The 22,051-nt window shown below is 31.5% G+C and overlaps 1 protein-coding gene and 1 long non-coding RNA gene across 2 annotated transcripts; one reads left to right on the top strand and one right to left on the bottom strand.

Annotated features, from left to right (window-relative positions):
* Nucleotides 1-572: 572 nt before the first annotated feature.
* On the top strand, nt 573-21,157 carry prom (prominin). The gene is made up of 16 exons (XM_031980331.2): nt 573-687; nt 3,976-4,356; nt 5,548-5,603; nt 6,505-6,680; nt 7,137-7,324; nt 8,221-8,316; nt 8,903-9,105; nt 9,751-9,886; nt 12,497-12,667; nt 13,913-14,012; nt 14,856-15,050; nt 16,215-16,437; nt 18,204-18,503; nt 19,935-20,093; nt 20,189-20,322; nt 20,584-21,157. The coding sequence occupies exons 1-16, from the start codon at nt 633-635 to the stop codon at nt 20,636-20,638; spliced, it is 2,628 nt and encodes an 875-aa protein (XP_031836191.2). The 5' UTR covers nt 573-632; the 3' UTR covers nt 20,639-21,157.
* LOC143174500 (uncharacterized) lies at nt 18,380-21,988 on the bottom strand. The gene is made up of 4 exons (XR_012998523.1): nt 21,852-21,988; nt 21,537-21,776; nt 21,399-21,448; nt 18,380-19,284 (listed from the first exon to the last, which is right to left on the bottom strand). It is a non-coding gene; the product is annotated as an uncharacterized LOC143174500 (long non-coding RNA).
* Nucleotides 21,989-22,051: the final 63 nt, after the last annotated feature.

Here is a 22,051-nt window from a genome sequence, read left to right as displayed (position 1 = left end):
TTGACCGGTCTGGTAGTTTTAGTGTCAAGGAAGCAAAAATGATTTTATTTTCTTAACACTAAAACTATCAGACGAGTCAAATGATCTATTCTTGATTTCTTCCCTCTGCAATGATTAAGAAAATAATAGATGTTTCCCTGAGAAATTATTAAAGAAATTGATTTAGCATTACGCAAATTGAATTGTTAATCAATTAAAGTCTCAGTAAATACACTTTTAGAGTTTCTATAAAGAAATTTCAAAAAGTCAATGTAGCTGCTCGGTAGTTTTAGTATTAAAATTTGATAAACAGCATTTGGGGCGTATAATCTCTATAAGTACAAGACTTTTTAGGTGGTAGACCAACACGGTCTAATCTCTCCGTTTTGGGGAACTTAATGAAATTTTCGACAGGACCATAAATGGTCTATATTGCCGGTGGAGGGTTAAGACTATCTAATTACTTAATAAGTATATCATGTTTTATATCATGGACTATTATAAGTACTTTGGGCTCAGTTTTACTTGGGTTCAATAACATTTGAACTTGCAAGGTTTCGATGAAGCCTCTACGTGTCTTTCGCTCTTCAGTTCACGCATAACCGCGATTCAACAGGGTTGCCTCACTGTTTCTGTTACTCGTTTCTTCTGACATGACCAATACAGGAAAAGTGAAATTTTGTGGTGAAAAAAAAACCTTTCTTAAAGGTAAGAATTTTTTAATGTGTTTTCATTCTCTCTGAATTAATATAACTCTGAGAGTCCATCTAACACAACTAACAGAAGCTTCGTCGATAGTGTTTACACGGACGTTATTTCACCGGCATATGTTTTCATTTATATTTTAGTCTCATCGACAAAATAAAATTAAATGACCACTAAAAATAATCAATATTCGAACTGCTATAACTTTCTGAAAAAAATGGTACAACAGCCAATCTGACCTCATTTTAAAAAGTGAAACTACTACTTCCACATTCATGGATTGAATTTTTCCAAAAATACTGTGTTTTATAAGAAGAACCTGGATACTAAAATTGGTTTTTCTCAAATTGTACAAATGCAAACAACAGAATTAAAAAGACTTCTTTTCCAAATTACTATTAAAACGATCTTATAAAACTAAAACTGCTATTTCAAATAATCCATAAAAATTTTAATCGGAAAGTTCGCTGCCAGTGTTGGAATGAAGATACCCTATGAGGAAGTAGAACAGTCGTACTTGCATTGTTATACCTACTACATGGTGTGTGATTAGTGCGTGTTTTGTTCGAATTGAAATATGGTACAGTGCACGTGACGTTAGTAGGTGTTCAAGTTAGCGTTTTGCTGATTTCGAATTTATTTATGAAATATGAGCCTTTGGATCTTACTTTCATATGCATTTGTGTACTGAAAGCTATTTTGGAATAACGGCACAATTAAACATAGGTCAGGCTGAATTGAGGTTTTCCATTTTGATCAATAAGATTTGATCTATTGCAATAATACTTTTTCAATTGAAAATTTGTAGATCAGTATTGGAAATCATATCATAATTATAACAAATCTATATTTTGCTTAAATTAAAATTAATCTCACCTTGTGAATTGGATGTTTGAAAATTAAAGAAAAAACGTATCACACGTACGTTAATATTTAGCTACGAAATTTCTGTATGTTAGATTGAATCTGTTACAACTACTATCGCAATAATTTAATATTCCATCATAAGTACGTAAAATTGTACTGAAAATTTCGTCTACTACTAATATTTCAAAGGCCATTAGCAGCAATGTTATAAAATAAATATGAAGTATATTTGTACGGAACCAGAATATTAAATGGTACAGTATGTTTTGAATATAACTATTTTTCTTATTCATCTGAAACGAACTAAAAAAATCTGAAACTGTAAACAGAATCATTGCAATTTTACATTCTGAAAAATTAATTTTTAGAAAGATACATATTATAAGTACACCATTTTATCATGAAAATATTAGAAATAAAAGATCTTTTTTTGATAAACGAATTTAAAACCAGCTAATTACTCACTTATGCCCATTATAATTTTTATGTATTCGTTTATTTATTTATTTAATATTCGTTGCATTCAATATCCCTGATATCGGCAATAGAAAGTAATCGGGTTTGTGTGGAATTAACTAATGTATTACCTGTCACCCTCGTATATACACATATGTATATACACACACACTGCAAATTACAATATAGGATTATTGTGATACCAGAGAAATGTCAGCTACATTTCCTTTCAATCAACAATCAATAATATAAGTAGGTACATCATCAAAAAATATAAAATGTTTGAGAAACAATTAGAGTATGAAAAATTCTTAAACGTTTTTGAAATTCTCTGTTATGAATATGTCTAACGCCATTTATAATTATTAATTGAGTCGCACAGAAGCCAATTCGTTTAAGTCAACTTTTTTATATTTTTTGATGTTTGTAAATTTTAATAGAATAAATAATATTCTTTTTAGTTATTAAAGGATTTACTCGTTACTTTGTTTTTTTCTAAATCAGAAAGTCCTTTTTATAGCTTCTGAACATCTTGTACAATAATTTCAATAGCCAAAACATTAGTGTTTTCAATTTTTGTTTTCTGGACTTAACTGCATTGGCTTCTGAGCGACTCAATTAGTCTTGATCGAAAAATTATTTAATTTTGGAAACATTCGGTAAAAGTTGTTAACATAAGCTTTTTACTATAATATTTATTCATCCCTCAAAAATAGTTACATTTTTTTTGTATCAAAATACTTAAAAGTAGTTGCTATAGAGCACTTTGAAGTTAGGTATACACAAAAAAGTAGGTCATTAATTGCCATGATTTAAGCCGTTTGGCTTGTCTGAAACAAACAAACTAATGATTTTCAAACTGTATGAACATAATTCGCACAAGTACCAAAATGAAAAAAATATATTTCACTGTTTCGTTTGCTTTAATTTGTTTCATTTCATTTGATAATTTATTTGTATGTTACTCACTTAAAAGCTCATATCAAATGTTGTTTATAACGGTTGTTGCTCGATAGCTGTTTATCAATTTGTTAAAAATTATTAAAAAATCATTAAAGGATAAACCTTGATTATCTACTATATTAAAGTTTAATAAATGATATACTCTTACTATCAATTATGTGTTAGTCTATTATTAGCTGTCAGTTTCGCTTTCTTCGGATGATGATACATGCGTGAAATAATCATTTAAATGAAACGTACACAAACTAATAGATCGTTTGTTTTGAACATATCCAAAATACACACATTCCTCCATTTACGCGGTACATTGTTTATGAATACAAATTTTAACAAATGTATTATAATTTTTAAAAGTATTGCATTAAAAACAACTGCATTGTAAACACAACATTGTACACAACTGTGTTTGTAAAACATATAATGTGTATGTTCACAACCAAACGGTTATTTCTAGGTCAAAAACTAAAACGAACAATGATAACACATAGTATATGTATGTATAGTCATCCTTGAAATTAATTTCTCCAATAAAAAACAGTTTCTGATTACACAGTAAATTATAACGCTATTTACGCGGTACTTTCAATGCGCAATATTAATTTGTGCGACCAGGGAATATATATCCTTAGAATTTGTGAAAGTAACAATAACAGTAACGCTGAAAAGAAACCTCACAGTGTTTGTTTCCTACAAGCCGGATTATGATTATTCAGCAATATTCAAGTACGTTAGTGCTGTATTAGGTAAGGTCAGAAATACATCACGTTGTACTAGCAGTACGCAACTTGCGTAATAAGCATCGGTAAGACAGTACTTAACACATTCAAGGGAAAAAGTATTAGAAAACAATGATGAACACTTTCTGAAATCTAATTTTGTACACTTAATTTGTAAAAAGGGTACTGTATTTATTTTCACACACTCCTACCCCTCGTTGTTCAGAGGATGATCTCTAGAACAACGGTGTCTAAATTGGTGCAAATGGTTTATTCTTAAATATTCCAGGGATCCTTTTGCTCGTCGTAACATCGAAGGCTCGAGCTTATAGTGAAGAAAGTTTGGAAGGAAATTCATCTTTCAGCAATAGCAATTGTTCTACAGCTGATTTTATTACTTTACATACAACCACTGAAGAACAAGACAGTGAGATTGAAATTATGGCCGACGTGTCAGTCAATGAATCAAACAACGATGTAAATACATCTCACTTGAAAACATTTATAATTACTAGTAACTGGGAAGATCAAAATGTAGAGCTAAAATTTCCGAACACTAATTTAAATAACCAATATAAAATAACGAGTCTGAATCTAGACAAGGGAATATTCATCTTTGATTTTCTACGAAGATTCCTGTCTATCGTACATCCTTATGATCTACCGCCTGGTAATGTATACATTCTTCTCAGACATAAACGTTCAGTTGATACAATTTAAAGTAAAAGCACCAATAGTTGTCCGGAAAAATTTCTTGCGTGAATAATAGTAAACGTTTGCTTCTTTATTAAATAGAGAAATTCTATGCGTGACAATACTGTTTAAACTTCTTACATTATGTAACCTTTTTGAAATAGTTATATTATCCAAATTTTGTAGACATTTCTGAAAATTCAATATTTGCATTAGAAGTTGATCATCTTTTACAACAAGGAAACTAGTAATTGACCATATGTTAGTTAACAGTTGACCACTGATAGTCAAACCAAAAACACTAAAGGTAATTACTTTAGTATCATTTATTTGCACCGACTACGACAAATTACAAGTAATACAAATAAAAAGAAGTTAATTCTACGTTGAAAATTGGAGGCATAAAATCATGAATTCATCGAAAGATGATTGCTTTCAAAAACCTTATTTTTTACGTTTTCCTGAAAAATGGTCAACTACTAATACTAGGTCAGTTACTGATGCCTTTATATTATATTTTTAATTTATTATTAGAACGTGAGGAAATTAATAAAACTGCCATATGCAAAATGAGTTCGTTTTGAAGATCACAGTAGAGAACATGTAAAAAACATCCTAAATTTTATAAATTGCACTCTATATTATTACAACAGTACTTTTCTTTGTATAAAAACTAATTCAGTGACCTGAATACTGCCTTTCGTTTGACCTTGATCACTTTTATATGTAATCAAAAATTCATATCAAACGTTATTTTAGATTTTTTATTCATTTATGCACATGAAATCAAACCCTTTCAGTTTACACCTTAGCTGTAAGCACATCCTTTCTTTCTGTGATATTTTCAATTATTTACAAACACTATGGCAATGTATTTTCAAATTTCTAGAACTTGGCTGCCTATTACAATTACAGCTTACTAGCTGACTTTTTTTCAAACCTGACATTATATTTATATTTTGAATGTTGAGTAAAATTTAGTATTTTTCTTAGTCAATAATCTGACCATATATTTCGTAAAAAAATGTCAACAATTTCCATTATGAAACACATTTCGTAACGTGAAGTAATAATGAATTAATTCTAAAACAATATTGCTTTAAATACGTTTTCTTTTGCAATTGTTGTTACAAGTTATATTTTAATCATATCTATTCAAATTTTTTAGAACTAGTAACGGATACAATGGAAAACGGTATCGATGTGTCGAAACTGATGACTCAAGTAAGTTAAACATCATATTATTGCACAGCAATTAAATCTATACTCGGTTAATGAAAATAAATTAACGTGAACGAATAAATACGCTTGTATGTACTTTTGCATGTTTACGCACTACATCAAAATGATAGTTAATACTGGAAATATCGAGCATTTATTAGGATTGATACGTAATCCTGATAAGGATTGCAACAACATATGTTTCTCAATTTCTGCAAACCTTTGTTATAGTATTTAAGTAACATTATTTGTTTTCAAAGTCGTTTCTGGTATTCAATACGTTGAAAATATCAATAATTACAAAATAAGAAAATTCAAACTCGTTATTTTGACGGGCACAGTAGTTCTAATTTTAATTTATACTAAAGCTCTGAATTTCCATACAACTTTTATGAATATTGAATAATTTAAATATATTCATATAATTATTCGCATACGCGTATGTTCATTCGGATTCATTTCTAATGATTTATGCTCGTTAATTAACCCTCGTTTGGACGTTGCAAGGATACGTTTAATCAGCTTTTTCCATGCATATCTTTTGACGTTATTACCATTTCTATGCGGGTTTATTTAATTGAGTACGTTAAAAATGGTTATAAAGCTGACCATTGAAACAGTATTCATTAAAATTTCATACAATCGAAATCATTTTCTCAATAGAATAGAATCCGAGAAGCCAAGAGATTTCATAGCCATTATTCAGTTAATCTTCTTGCATAAAATCAACAACATTCGATTCGTTCAATATATCACCGAGAAAGTTAATTTTCTATACAAAAAATCATATCACTCGGATTCCGACGATATGACAGTCGAAATGTTAAAGCATCACGGTGTAAAACATTATTTTGCATATTACCTTTATGGTTTGCATAAGTTCCCATGTTTTCCATTGTTGCAGTTTGTGCACTTAGAAGCAGTACTCATAGCAGTAATTGGTCTGTGTTTTATCTTCTGCTGCATATTACCTGCAACTGAACTTTGGCTTGCATGTCGCCCAATCAGAGAAGACTACAAACCGACTAAACATACAGGAGCACTTTCCTTCCTTCTCGCTGTTTCTGTTTGCGTCCTCGGGTGCGAATTACAATATATTCATTATATCAACTTGTTACTAGTTCAAAACTGCCTGAAATACTTTCACTATGTTTACTATTAAAACTTTGATTACTTTATGACATATAAACTCATTAACTTTTTAACGCCCACATCCCTAAAACAGTTACCTAAACATTATAAAATTAAATATATATACATGTATATTATACAAAATTGATCTTTCATTTTAAAGATCAAATTTTTGTTGATGTACGAATCATCCTGTGTAACATTTAATCAGCTACAAAAAATTACGCAGCCGTCCTGCTTTATAGCTTTCCTTTTTATAATATCGTGAGTAATCGTTATACAGGGTGATTCATACAATAATAATAAATTAAATTTTTGTTTTCGTTGAAGTTAACCAAAGATATTACAAAAATATAAATGGTTCAAATATATGTATTTTCATAATGTGATACGATTTATTTTCAGAATTGGCATGATAACAATCATAATATGTAACGAAGAAGTATCTGCGAGTGTGAAAAAGTTTCCCACAACAGTTGACGCTGCATTACAAGATCTTCAAGACTATCATGGCAGCAATACAGTCCAATTACGAAAACGTATTTCAAGAAGCCTAGACATTGCTAGTGAAGCTGTACTTAAGGACCTTGATGGTAAGAGAAATTTACTTGATACATATGAATGAGCATTTTCACAATATAGAATTGAAAAATATGAAAAAACCCTAGGTTAAGCATAACTTATAATACACTGATGCCTATTTTCTGATTTTTAACATGTATACTTAACACATATAAAACAAGAGATTTCACTCATAAACGAGCTCCAAATTCGATAATAGAAGTTTAATCAGTTAACTGCGTTTGACGAGTACACGCGTCGTTTTAAAGCTTGAAGTGATATTAATTCTATCTCAGATGAATTCTTTACTTTTTCAGTTAAGCATGTAATTCTTCTTTGCTTTGTTTTGATTTCTCATTAAAATATACTGTAGGTACATTCAACTTGCATTTCACGAGTATACGCTTCACTTTTTGATTTTATTGCGCGCAAAACGAGAGTTCCGAAACTAAATTCCAGAGTTAACAAATTAATATCTTTACCAAACCAGTACACAAATAATTTACCACAAAAGTTACTACAGAAAACAAATTTAGCTATATATACAGGGTGTTTCCGAAATATAGCGCATAGATGATGGGGCGTATACAACTCACTAAACTGAGTAAAAAAACCTCAGTAAACATGGGTCGGAAGCTCAATAGTTTTCGAGATAAAAATAGATTGGACTCACTAAATTGTATATAATTACCTTCTTACGTAACTATTAAATTATTAATAAGGGTTCATAAGATATGTTAAGGAATTAAATGAAGTGACACTCTTGTGTGTAATATATTGAATATAAAAAATAAATTTTAAAATAATGGAGATTAAAACTTTCTGTTTATTATTTCTGGCTGTGTATCTGCAGACACATTAAAAATCACTAGATTTCATAAGATATTTTACTAGTTATTGTTAATTCTAAATATTGCTTGATATGCAGATATAGAAGAGCTATTAGCCAAACCAATTCAAATCGAATTGTTTGCTGAAACTGGCTTGGAGGTCACGCTGGATGCACTTTTAGATTTAATAAATGGTAAGTAAGTTAATGATATTTAGTTATACTTTGATCTGTCTTTGTAATTTGAAAAAATGTTATCAATCTGAATGTCCATATTTTCTGATCTCGTTTCTTTAAATCGTTAATTGACCAAGTTGAATACGCTTTATTATATGTACATTGTAGATATAAGTATTCGATAATTACTCAAAATCATGGTCACCTCATCGACTTGGTGATCTTGAACTGATCCTGAGTTTTCAAGTTAAACTTCCGTGTTAAAAAAAATATTGTTCGCAACACATTGCCACGAAAGATATTAAATTTCACGTAAAAGACTTTTTATTATTTCGTTAAGAGAAAAATGAACTACTTTAATGAAATTTTAAAAAATTGGAAAAGTGAAGTTATTCGATTTGGCCAATGAGCAGCTCATATATCATAACTGAATATTTTACTACCTGAAACCGTCAATTCCAGGAATATATTTTCTAAACGTATATAGTACCATCTAATGAGTTGGAATTGCCGTGGTAACAAATTTAAAAATCTTCTAATAAAGGAATCAAACACGTAAAATTCGAATCAAATATTCGTTTAACGAAATGTACTTTAATTTCAGGGAGTCAAGAAGTGTCAAATAAAGTACAATCATTGTTAACGAATGGGGATAAAGCCAGTAATCTTGTAAAACGGTTGAATCGAGAAATCTACGATATAAATCGAAATTTAGAAAGTCTGCTGAAAGCATGTACAGAACAAGACCGTTTGATCTGTAATATCATTGACTCTTCTGAATTACAATTAATTCTACGTATCGATCAGGTAAACGATTTATCGATGATGAATAGTTTCCAGTTACATTAATGTTGTTAATATTAATCATACTTTTTAATTGTCAACTAAAATAAAATTGCTCTGACGTTTCTTTCATTCAAATGGAAAAGTAACGAAATGGTAATGAAAGTCAAATATTCTTCTAAAACAAAATATGCTTGTGTTTTGGAATCTACTACTAAAATAATAGGTGAAATATCTGGAACTGTAAAATTGGGGTTCCATATTGGGGTTTATTTTACTATATAAAGATTACGTGACACGCCGCGAGTAATGTTACATTAAAATTGCTGTAGCTATTACAATTATGAATTGTAGCACTCAACTTTTATTCTACATTAACCCTTTGCGGTCTAAAATGCTCTTTGCCTTTCACTTTGAGATTAACATTATTTAATTCAATTACAGCTTAATGTGACCCACTAATCATTTATTCCAGAGTACTTGGAAATGGTACCTTTAAATGGCACAATTGTGGTACTGCAAATAAATGTAGAAAAAATTGTTATAATAAGTAGACGTTATAATTACTAATATAATTACGAAAATTACTAATAGCATTTCTAAAAATTGTCTGAAGAGATAGAAAATTGAATTTATGTAATTTAAGAATTTCATTTGTATATTTTTCAGTTTCTGAGAGATCATCGTTTATTACGTTTACAAAGTGTTAAGCAAGAAAATTTAACGGAAACTGTTCGTCAAACCCGCGGAGAATTTCTCCATATTCCACAATACATCGGAAGGAGAACTTTAGAGATCCGTAATCGTAAGTAGACATATTTTACTGCTACATAAAAATAATATTTCTAGAAATTATAAGAGACAGTATTATTCTAGTTATTTACAAATTAATTATAGTCATTTACAAACCGAACCACGATATGTTGTCAGAAATACTATAATTACGAACAATAACATTCAATTTTTGTTTTATATTAATCTTTTAGCTACTATATGCCACTATAGTGGCTTGCATGAATATCATCTTCTTGAACGGTACGCTACTATAGCGGCTCAATTATTTCTGTGTCATCGATAGCTGTGCATATTACAGTGATGCTCGTTTAATTTCCACAAAATCTGTTCGGTTAAATTCCACTTCACCATTCCTTCTCTTCTTCCCCTACTCACTCACTGTCTCGAGCTCAGTATAACGTAATCCCAGTAGACAGGGATAGAAAATGAATACAACGAGCAGAAACGGTATAGACACAGTCCGTCAGTTATCAAGAGCCGAGTTGTGGGATTTCAGAGCGATGCTGCACGTGATACATATAAAAATGCAATGAAAAAAATTTCAATTACAATAATTTTAACCTTACCTTCTCAATCGTAATACCGATGGAATGTCGATATTCTTCTCATTAAAGTAAACCCAAACGCGACGTAAATCCCTTTAGTATTATCGATTTAGGAGAAATGGAGCTTTAATTTCGTTAATTACATGAAGTCCGTAAAAGTAGCCCGATTTTCATCGTGATTGGATTCATTTTAATCACAACAATCTCAGAAATACACTGGCACTACATTTAAGAAGGTAAGGTTAAAATTACTGCAATTGAAATTTTCTTCGTTGCATGTTTATATTTGACACGTGCGGTGTCGCTTTGAAGTCCCGCGTCTCGACCCTCTATTTTCGACGGACTGTCTATTCCGTTTCCGTTCACTATATTGATTCTCTGCCTTTGCCAGACTGTTCGAATCAATTCCTGGAAGGAAATAGCTTCCTCCTGTTCTTTCTGCTTGGTTAAATACCACTGCTGGACCCGAAATTGTAGAATTTAAGCGAGCATTATTGCATAGTCTAATCTAACGTAATTGTATAACTGAAAATTCTATCACTCTCAAATCGTAGTGCTACATTTATGGTATGCAGACTGTGTCAAACCTTGCCGTACAGAGGTATAACTTGGAGGCTAGTCTCAACGTAGCTAGAAGGTTAAATAGTAGGATTTGTTCTTTCTAACCATGCGAAAAACGGCACCAAATTATACTAAACAGGCCTTATACACACGAAATAGCTGATACAGCCTTATACATTTGTAAATTGTGTTTTACCGCGTTTGAAAGGCAAATGCCCCATAGTGCGACGCAACACCGCCAAGCGGGTGCTCTCAGGGGAGGAATAGTCGATGCAATACACGGATTAAGACCTGTGCCCTCTCAGGTTTAGCTCAAAACATAACACCTGGTCTCTAGGATACACTTTCAAACGATACATATTGATTAAACGTACCCAAAGTTATTGTAAATAGTTTGTAAGATAGTATAGACGAAACATGGTGCATAGTTTGACCGTTCTCCATTATTACAGGAATAAAGAACGCAAAATAATATATTTGAGAGATTACATACTTCGTTACAAGTTTACCTGTGTTTAAAACGTCTCTACGATGCCAACCCCCTTCTTAAAAATGAGAAAGATATTTAACACGTTCCATACCGCATGAATTTCAGTTATATTTTGTTTATAAAGTATATTGATTTTTTAAATAATATATTAAGTGTAGTAGTTCGGACTCTTTTCGCGCGCTGAAATAACGAACAATAGACGCTCAACGATGCTTCTGGAAGGCGTGCATTTTCCATGCTGTAGGAGAACGCCGTATGCGTTTTGCTTTTAATCAGCCGTTGTAACTCACTTTATGTGAACGCTCGAGATGTTGAGCTTCTTTATGTGTACCATGTAACTGTTTAACACTTTCGTTACAATTGGTGACTATAGTCACCCGCCACAAAACGACACCCATATACGACTGATGACTAGTCACCGGCCACAGGAATGGAGCCAAAAGTTAAGACAATGTATACTGTAACAAAAATACGTCCATGGAGAAATTATTTGTCGGAAGCTAAAAATCAGCGCAGCACGCTCTTTTATCGAGGACCAAAAGGTCACTTGCGGTGTCACTTCAATAGCGCTGAAAAAGGGAGGCGATCTTCGATCACCACGCATTCCGAAATCGATTGTCGGTCACGTTCCGTCGAAGACCAGCCCAGTATTTTTGATAATACGCTAAATAATTATCACGTAGTGTACTTTTGTTTGTGGAAAAAATCCATCCTGATCCTTCCCAACTTTCGCTTATAATATTTACATTTATTCTGTTACCCTTTCCATTTAATTAATCGCGTACTACATAAGTTGTATTTCGTTTTTGATAACTTTTATATATTTTAATATAATTTCTTTATGTTTCTACTGTTTTGTAACGTGTACTGCTATCCGTGGCCCAATGTTTCATAAAAATATTTTCTTGCAAAAATTACCATGCGCCATATGTGGTGCACGTAGCACTGAACGTGTTAAGTGTTCATTCTTAGTTAAAATGTAGTCTAATAAATAGATTTCTGTAATAGATTCAAATGTTTACAGAAATACGACGAGAAATCAACAGGATGCGTGCAAAAGTTTTTGAGGAATCACGAAGCATGGAAGTAAGCAATTCTGATTTCACTAAAAAATTGGATTCCACAAGACGCATAATGGATTCTGTCACACCTTATGTTACTACATTTGATCAAATCAGGTGGTTTGTAGGTCTTGGTACGTAATGTTTTATAATCACACACGCACTCAGAATTAGTGATTTTTATTTTTTCGCTAATTTTTCGTTTTTTTAACATTCATTGCTAGTGAAAATGAAGAAAATCCAGAGCTAATTGCCAACAATTTTTGACGTCAGAACAGGGACAGAAATAAGAAAATTTGTTTTGAAACATTAGTCTTGTAACGATCTGTTGATTGAAATGAAAAACTTTTCGTTAAAGAACTCGCAAATGGAACAAAGCAGAGGAATAGAATATTTTGAAAGGAAATATTGTAAAAGACGTGAATTCATGTCAACGGCAGCCAGGAGTAAAATTTTAAAAGACGCGAATTCACGTCAGCGAACATAATTGTGGTAATAGTAAAGACTTCGCGCCTTAAAATGAATCTAGTGTACAACTCACTATTGTACAACTCTTTTTCATGAACTTATGTCACTTGAAACTGGAACACTTTTCAAACAAATTGTTTTCATTCTGTAATGTTGAATGCTAGTGCGTATGGAACTGAATTGTGTGAAAGTAACTTTTATTGTATGCTAATGATTTTGAATGGGACAATGTATGGTGTGAATGAGACTATAAGCAATGGATCGATATTTATGCGTTGAAAGGAATAAAGAAGAAAAAAGAAAAAGGTAGAAGATATCGCGTATGAAGAGTATACATTTTGCAGTTGAGATATGTGATATTAACCCTTTGCAGACAAAGACATGTCTTGTATAAATTAAGGGACAGAACTGTTTTATTTCGATGTTTCATATGTTGATACATTATATAAAGATTTAATATTGAATTTTGAATTTTATAATTTTGTTGGGTCAAATTAAATAATGACTGAAAGGCAAATGCAAAAGGTTAACCTTCTGACGGCGGATGCTTTTAACGATGCCATGAGCAGAAATGTGTTGGAATATTCAAATTGTTATTCATGAATTTTTTTAAATACTTTCGAATGTACTTCTATGAGATTCGTTGTTCTTATTGTTTATGTAGTCTGATATAATCAACCGAGAACGCGAGTTAATCATAAATAGGAGAGAAGTTAAATGAAGTCTTTAAAAATGTGGATCAACAAGTTGTAAACAACTTTGAGTTTGTTTTATTAAAATACGTACGTGATTTAATAGATTCCATCTTTAATTGTACGTTATTTTTAATTTAATGTTATTAACTTATAAAGAAGAAATGTGATAATTAAGAAAGTGATATGATCAATGTAATTTGTGTTCATTTGTTGCAGGTACTGTTTTATCCATTCTGCTAATCTGGTTATTATTGTTTGGAGCCACGTGTTGCCAGTACAAATCTGCTCACGATAAAGTGCGGCCTACTTTATTAAGGTACGTATAGTATAAACATTTACTAATTAACTGAAATATTTCTCTTTCAGATGTGATTTTAAAACCAATTCATACAAAATGTTCTCTGTCAAATAACTAAAATTTTGTTTAAATTGAAACATCTCCTGTATGTTTATAATATAAAGTCTTATCATGTTTGGTATAAATTTATGTTAACCTCAAAAGGTTAAGAGGTTATTTACATTTTTTCTGTAGATTTTAGGTTTTCTGTGTGAATTCTTTTTAATTTATCGTTAACTTATATTAACCAACAACTTCGGATGCTGATACCTTGATAACGGATTAAGCGAAAGATTTGATTTCTATGATTTGGAAACCTTTGAATGTGGACTTCAAAAATATGGAATAAAAACTGTAAGGTTCTATTTAACAATTGTGACGTGACTTTTGCAGGACGTTTCAAGGTCACGTGACAGTCAAATACCTCTCACCGTGATATGTAGTATTTCATACCCTGTAACTTTTGTTTGACATATTGGTTAAAAATAGCGCGATAAGAGAATTTCATTTTAATTTTAAATCTACTTATTCTCACGTTTTTGCGAAATTATTGGCGAAGATAACAATAACCATTTTGTACGTTCGAATTTCAGGTAATTTTTCAAAGTACATTTCACAAAAAGTAAATGCAATTTGAAAACCCATTTAGTGGGTACTATAATTCTGTATACTATAAAACATTACAACATTTCATAGCACAATTTGCTGTACATTCTTAAAAATACTCCAGCATTTCTCGTCTAATAGTAAATTACTTACAAAATTGATTACTTATTTATGCTTAGAAAAAATGTCATTGATCCTGTGATTTTTATTTTTCAGTGCTGTTTGTATCAGTTGCTTCCTCTCGATTGCAATTTGGGTAGTTTTTGCTGCAACTTTAGTAGTGTCAAGTCACGCTGAGATGTTATTATGTCGCCCGCTTTATGATCCTAATTATCGTGTCCTGGAAGCCATATTAGAAACGAAAACGTTCGTGGGAAGGAGGCTAAGTGTACCACTAAGGGATCTTTTTACGTAAGTATAACTAATTGGTACGTGTTACGAATGATAAGAACTACGATGGTACATAACTTTGTAATCGTTTATATTGCAGCAGCGTACTGTTTGCAGTTATGAAAACATTATCCTATAGCTTGCAGATGTCAGGGTTTAAGCATGAAAACCTTCCTTGATATCTGTAAGCTGGAAATTAAGAATTATTTTATTCGATAATTTCAAAGGCAAAAATAAATGTGGGCATCGCATGGTTTATAAAAGAATTCAAACGAACCCCAAATCTTGAAATCTTTAATATCTTTAATTTTATTCATATTTATGTTACTGAAGAAGAAAGAATTCATTCAGACATTACAAAAATTAATTTTTCAATTTCTTAATATTCTGATTTTAAGAGTCTGATTATGTATAATGTGTGATACAACAATTAAGAGTAAAAAGTATTAACTGTTTCATCGGAAAACTGACGGATCAGTTGACGAAGTAACATGGTAATACTTATTTCTCTCTGGAAATTATTGTGTAGAATATGATCATTCCATGATCTAAAAATAAATTTTATTTTTCATCACATTTCTTGGTAAACAAGTAAGACAACTCGGGACGAAATTTAAGAATACCAAGTACAAAATAGATACTATAATACTTTAACCGTCAAGTAAATTGCAGTCGAAACAATTTTCTTAATAAAGTGGAAATTAAAAAGTCAAGATTGTTCATAATGATTACTCTACTATCTTTCTTATATCTCATATATTGAACAAAATTCGGTTCGAAAAATAGTTAGCAACAGAGTTAGTTGATAAGAAAGTTTCGTCAAGCGTAATCGGCACGTTATTTTTTAATAGACGAACGTCAAACTTTACATTTCAAGCATAGAGGATCCTGGAAGCGTATCAAACATAATTTCTTTCATAATACTATTTAACGATTAATATATTTATTTTAAATATTGCCAAAAATAATTTTTTTAAAGTCATTCTTTATTTAATTATATAACTATTAATATGTATATATTAATTATTATTATTAAATATATAATAATAATTATTATTTTACTTAATCAAAACTATATTCACTTTTTTGTGATAATTATTTAGTGCATCAACCTATGCAATTATCAACTTATTTATGAAATATTTCATAGTGTAAACTACTTTCATTAATAACATATAATTACAGGAAATGTCGAGAGAATGAAGCGGTTTATCCTAGCATCGGACTGGGAAACTCAATGAAATTAGAACAATTAACAGCCTATTGGACTTGGTCCAGATTCAATAAAATCTTGATAAAGCTTAGAGTCGAATTGAAGTCTTTAAAAGTATCCACACCAAACCTTCAACAGCAACTACAGAATCTACTATATGCTTACGGATTAAATTTAACTGAACATAGAATTATGGTAACGTTATCCTCACATCTCTGAACACATTATTAACCGGCAATTTTACATAGAAACTATCTCATATCACCGGTTATTTTTCTGTAATTAAATACGGAAGTGAAACAATCTAAATAAACTTCAATAGACTTTGTTTATACATAATGAATTAAAATGAAACTTTGGACATATCTTTTATAGAACTTTGAATATTTAACCGGTCAATAATGTGTTAAGTTATGATCAGACATAATCTAATAAACACATAAATTTGTAAATAACATGTAAACATAGTTATAGAATATAATTTTTCATGCATTGTAGTTTATCTGGAATACAGAAATGGGCAAACGCCAAATGACATCCTACTCTGGATAATCATTCAAATGTTGTTATATCTGTGACCTCTTACACGCGCCACTAAAGGACTATGAACTGTTCAGTTTTCCCACTTTTACTCACAGTCAGACCTTCCTACAGTGAGTTACTCACATGAGCCAAGTCGTCAGTGGCTTAAAATTGAAGAGGGGCAAGGGGAGACGACCACTCGCAGCCCTCGGCCCGATAGTAATGGCGGAATTAGTTTCGGCACGTCTTTGTTACTGACCGAGGCCTGAGCGTCGTAAGTGGAAGTCCCCTTGCCCCTTTTCACTTTTGATCCACTGGTCGGCTTGGCTAACATGAGTAACGTACAGTATATACTGTGGAGGTCTCACGTTAGTCAAGCCGATGTACGGTTCAAAAGTGAAGAAGGTCAAAGGGACTCTTCCACTTATAACACTCAGGACTTAGCACCAGTAATGACCATGCGTCCAAAAGCCGTGCGTTGTCAGTGAAAAAGTCTCCTTGCCTCTCTTCATTTTTGAACTAAAGGTCAGATTGGCTAACAGGGGACTTCCACAGTACTAACTATCCTACTATACGCCTTTCACGTTAACTCCATCGACCACCAAGCTAAAAATGCACAGAGGCAAGGGGACTCTTCCACTCACGAAGCTCGGATCGCCCTGGCTTTCGACGCCTGATCATTATTGGCACGTGGTAATAACAAAGAACGGAAGCAAGACCGAATGCAACGGAGTGAGACAGAACTATAGAGGATTTTGCTTTCTGAAGTTACGTCTCACTTCATCGCGTTCAGTCTCTCTTCCGTCCTTTACGTACGTCTCGAGCATCATAAATGGAAGAGTCCCTTTGGAGCTAACGTGAAAAGCTAATAGTACTTACTATCCTTACATCTAAAACAGGGATCTACTAGAAAACCATGCTAACGATTCTCCTATTAGGTACCAGTCGAAGTTCGTGCGGTGTTCGTGTTAGCTATGAATTGGTGTCCGATTTTAATTAGTATTTCACTAGTTTAAAGAATGAAATTGGTATCAACAACAAGTTATGTTTATATCGTTGGTATCAAACAAAATAAAATAATTTTGCAAATAACGGTTTCTGTGTTTAAATTTTGACTTAAAAATCCTCACGAACTTTTTTCGATACCTAATATGTAAATATTTATTTATCATGGGATTTTACAGTACACTCGTTGTCAATATTCTTATTTGCTATTTTAAGCGTGTAATTTGGTAATACATCCTATTTAACTAGTGTACGGAGACTTAAAAACATAATTGGTATTTTATTCTGAAAAGGTTTAGTCATTACAATTACCATAAAGTATTAATATGTATGCATCAATTAATAAAATACCATTTATGTAGAAGTGTAGCTTCCCACTTACAATAACTATTCATTTTCAGTTTTTAATATTCCTATGTATTATTTGCTTTTAGATTCAAGGACCAATTCTGAATAAGGATTTGGAAGCTCTAGCAGACCAGGTAGAAAAAGTAGCTCGACAAATGCATGATAAGTTAACAGCTAGAAGTTTAGAAACCATTGCAATGACGATACAAGATTTAAGTTTAACAAGGTTAAAACCACTAATGGTAATACGGGATGAATTAGTATATAAACTTGCTGGTCTGGAATTACAAGTTTCTCAACTTCAACGACAAGTCGAGCAAACAATTTATCATGTTAAGACTACTCAAATGTATATTGAAAATCAAGGAGATAAAATGGCTGAATTGGTATGAATCATTTATTCAGTAATTGTATTAAATTTAAGCTAAAAAAGTAAATAAATTATTTTTAAACAACATTACTTATACATTACAGGCTATACTATAGCTATTTCATGTACACAATGTTTACATACTATTTTTATGAAACACGTCAACTGTACCTTGTATGCGTGAATAATTGCCATTCACAGTCATCGGATAGTTATTATAACGATACCGGAAATTTCGATTAACAAACAACAGCAAAAACTTTTTGGAATACCTAATATTACGTAAACAAATATCTTTTAAAATCTTTTAAATTCCTCATTTCGAGAAAAACAAGTTAAACAAACATTTCCTTTCTACACTCCTTAGTTTCAGAGATCTTTAAAAAAATCTATTTTCAAGCCTCAATTTTGAGGGGCGTTTTCACTCCTTCAATATGGACTTTGGACAGCAAGAAAAAATGCACGTTAAATATTCTTTCGAGTGCTATGTCTCACATAAGTTCATCGAAATTGACATGTGCGGGTTAAAAAGATTTCCTCATTAGTAAGAGGAACGTTAATAAAGATTCACTAATTTGATGAAAGGAGTAGTTAAACATTCCTGCTCTAAGTGGTTGCTAACTTTGCCCTGCCACCGCAAATATTTGTATTTATTTACACACTGTTGGCAACGCTACAAGTGATCGAAAATGATAGGGTGATTATGTAATTCTCGAATTATATGGCAAAAATTTATATTAGTCGTCTTGCATATTTTACTCTTCATCGGTGATATGAACCAGATAGTCCTAAGGGGCCTAAAAAAATGGAATTCATTTCTGCGTTATAGAAAATTTCAAGTTAATACTTTGTTAATACTAGTTAAATGTTATCAAAATGTTAAGAAATTTATGGTGACTAAAATTACAGTCTCTCAATTTTACGACTCAGTATATAATGATTCAAAATCAATTCAGGCTGTCTATTTATACATTCAGAATCGTTCATTCCTGCACTTTCTAGAACATTGCCTCGTTTCCATACGTTAGATACATTACATACTTTAGCTACGTTTAGAATATTCTAAAGTTATTAATTTTTCTAAAACATTAATTTTAATATTATGTCATATGTTTCTAGAATTTTTCAACGGTCTAACAATGTACACCATCCCTACAATATAAATACACATGTATGTCATGGGGGTGTTTCTATATAATGTTATTTCTTTAACATAGTCAATTCTCGTTAAATAATGAATAATTACATTTTCACAGACTTCCACTATCTTATGTAAACACTATAATATTTTGAAATATCTTACTATTATTGCAAAAAATATAACGAAGATTTTACACTTGCTTCAAACTATACTTCACCTAAAATACTTCTGTGTTACTTTCGTAATATAGTGTAATGAGATCTTGATAAATGTAATATTTATAATATTATCCTACTTTCTACACAGAAGACGAAGATATATATTGAGCGATTAAACAATTATTTGGATCAATGGAGGTCACATGTATTATCCGAGACACAGAATGGTGTATCGAAATGTCGACCACTTTGGGAGATTCTCGAAGGAATTAGGCTTTTACTGTGCAGCCATTTTTTGGGCAATATGGTATGTACATACTGATATCGTAAAATAAAATTTGTAAGTAGAAATATTTTGTAAAAATGTTGTTACTTATACATAGAATTCAATTTGTATTTCAGTGTGGACAGTGGTTTGCAACGTTTTTATGTGCTATTGTTATGATGGCCAGTACACCAGCAGCTCATATCCTGTCATTAGTTCATAGACAACTCCCACCTTTCTCGATGAAGAATGACGATTTACCTAACCGATCGTAAGTTCAAGTATTTTATATCTAAAACCAGGCAACTTTATGACAGTGATACTTTCTTCTGTTGTAGTTGTAGTATCTATTTTTGTAATGTACTTAACTATATAAAAGTTAATCTCTACAGGCAGCATTCGTACCTGCTAAATATTTTTGAAATTTTCGGTGAATCATTTGAATCATTGCTGTACAACTGCGTTAGTGAATCTTAATCTAATCAATGTGCACTTATGTACACTTTATTATTAATTTGTTATATATTTTCAGAGATGTTTCTCAACCTGCTGCCGCTGGAGATGATAATTGGCATACACCTGAGTAATTATACGTTCTAGGAAATTTTTAACTCAATCAACATGTTATACTATTAATGATAAGAATATGTAGATACAAATTATACAAGGATTTAAGCCAAAATAAAAAGAACCATTCACGAGTACTATTGCATACTAAAGATATTTTATGTGAACAGTTTTATCTTGTGTTCAATACAAACAAGTAAAAGTAGGTGTGGAGAGAGTAACTTTTCGTGTTAGAAGTGTCACTAGATACACGATTTAGACACACTTGATCTAGAGAACTTACTAAACTTTAACGTCTTTTTCTATCATAACCATATAATTAATGTATTAAACATAATAAGATGTACATGTACGTTAAAAATTTCTAAGCCACCTATACTCAAATACACACACATGTTACATGTGTCTATGCATACATGTTCAAACCATACCCATTAATGTAAATTACATGAAAACTGAAATGAAAACAAAACAAAATAAAGATAGCAAATTATTTTGCATACGTAATATAAACACATATTATAAAATTAATATCTTTTCTTTCTGTTAAACTACCCTTCTGAAAATATTAAATATAGTATCTTTCATATACGCATGAACTATACATTCTTACTGAATCTTGGAAAAGCTTTATTAGTGTGTTCAAACTTTTTTAATGTTCTATTGACTTCATTATGCAATTTATAGCGTGTTTGGACTTGATATCATCAGAAAAATAGTTCCCATCGATTTTTGATCTTTCCGAATTTATGTTGTTAATGATAAAAGAATTTTTTTTACCTAGAAAATGTCAGTTAGCTCTGCCTTTCATATTGACCTACAGTCGTTATCTGAAGAAAAACAACATTAATTTTGGAAAATTTCTTTTTTCATTTCAGTATAATATATAATCCTTCCAATACAATAAATAATTCTTGCCTTTCTGTGCATACTATATCATGCATATTGCGGTAAGAATTGTTTCTGCAAATCTCCCCTTTTGACTGGTAGTGACATCCGTGACGAAATGCTCAAACTGGTAGACAAATGTTACCGGTTTGGGAGTTCACGCGGCGCAACTGTGGCATTATCCATGGTAAAATAATCCAACTGTTAGACAGCAAAGTTTGAGTAATTCACGGGAGATGGAGCTACCTTATCGTCGCGAACACAAGTTTCCTACAATATCATCGAGTCCAAATGATTAAACAAGGTATAATTTTTTATGGCAGGGTCGACAACGGCGACCTTTACCTAGAAGTGGAGCAGTCTCGACAGCACAGAGCTCAGTTTATCGCGAACTCTAGAAGTGAGAGAACCGAGGTCCTTCGTCGCGTACTAGTAGCCGTTTCTGAGGTCGCCTGGATTTTTCTGGACCTCCTTAGTTCTTCCTGGATTTTCCTGACCAGCAGTGATTTGCTATTATCTCCACCCTTGCTCACTACTGACCAATT

The sequence above is a fragment of the Nomia melanderi genome, chromosome 1, assembly GCF_051020985.1.
Source record: "Nomia melanderi isolate GNS246 chromosome 1, iyNomMela1, whole genome shotgun sequence".
Taxonomy (NCBI): Eukaryota; Metazoa; Arthropoda; class Insecta; order Hymenoptera; family Halictidae; genus Nomia; species Nomia melanderi.
Note: the sequence above shows the minus strand (reverse complement) of the source record. Positions and strands in the feature narration are given on the sequence as shown.

Excerpts from the sequence above, each read along its gene's own strand:
- prom (XM_031980331.2), top strand. The coding sequence starts at position 633 with ATGACCAATACAGGAAAAGTGAAATTTTGTGGTGAAAAAAAAACCTTT. Across the intron at positions 6,681-7,136 it reads GTTTCTGTTTGCGTCCTCGG|AATTGGCATGATAACAATCA; the intron begins GTGCGAATTACA and ends ATTTATTTTCAG. Across the intron at positions 14,013-14,855 it reads GTGCGGCCTACTTTATTAAG|TGCTGTTTGTATCAGTTGCT; the intron begins GTACGTATAGTA and ends TTTATTTTTCAG.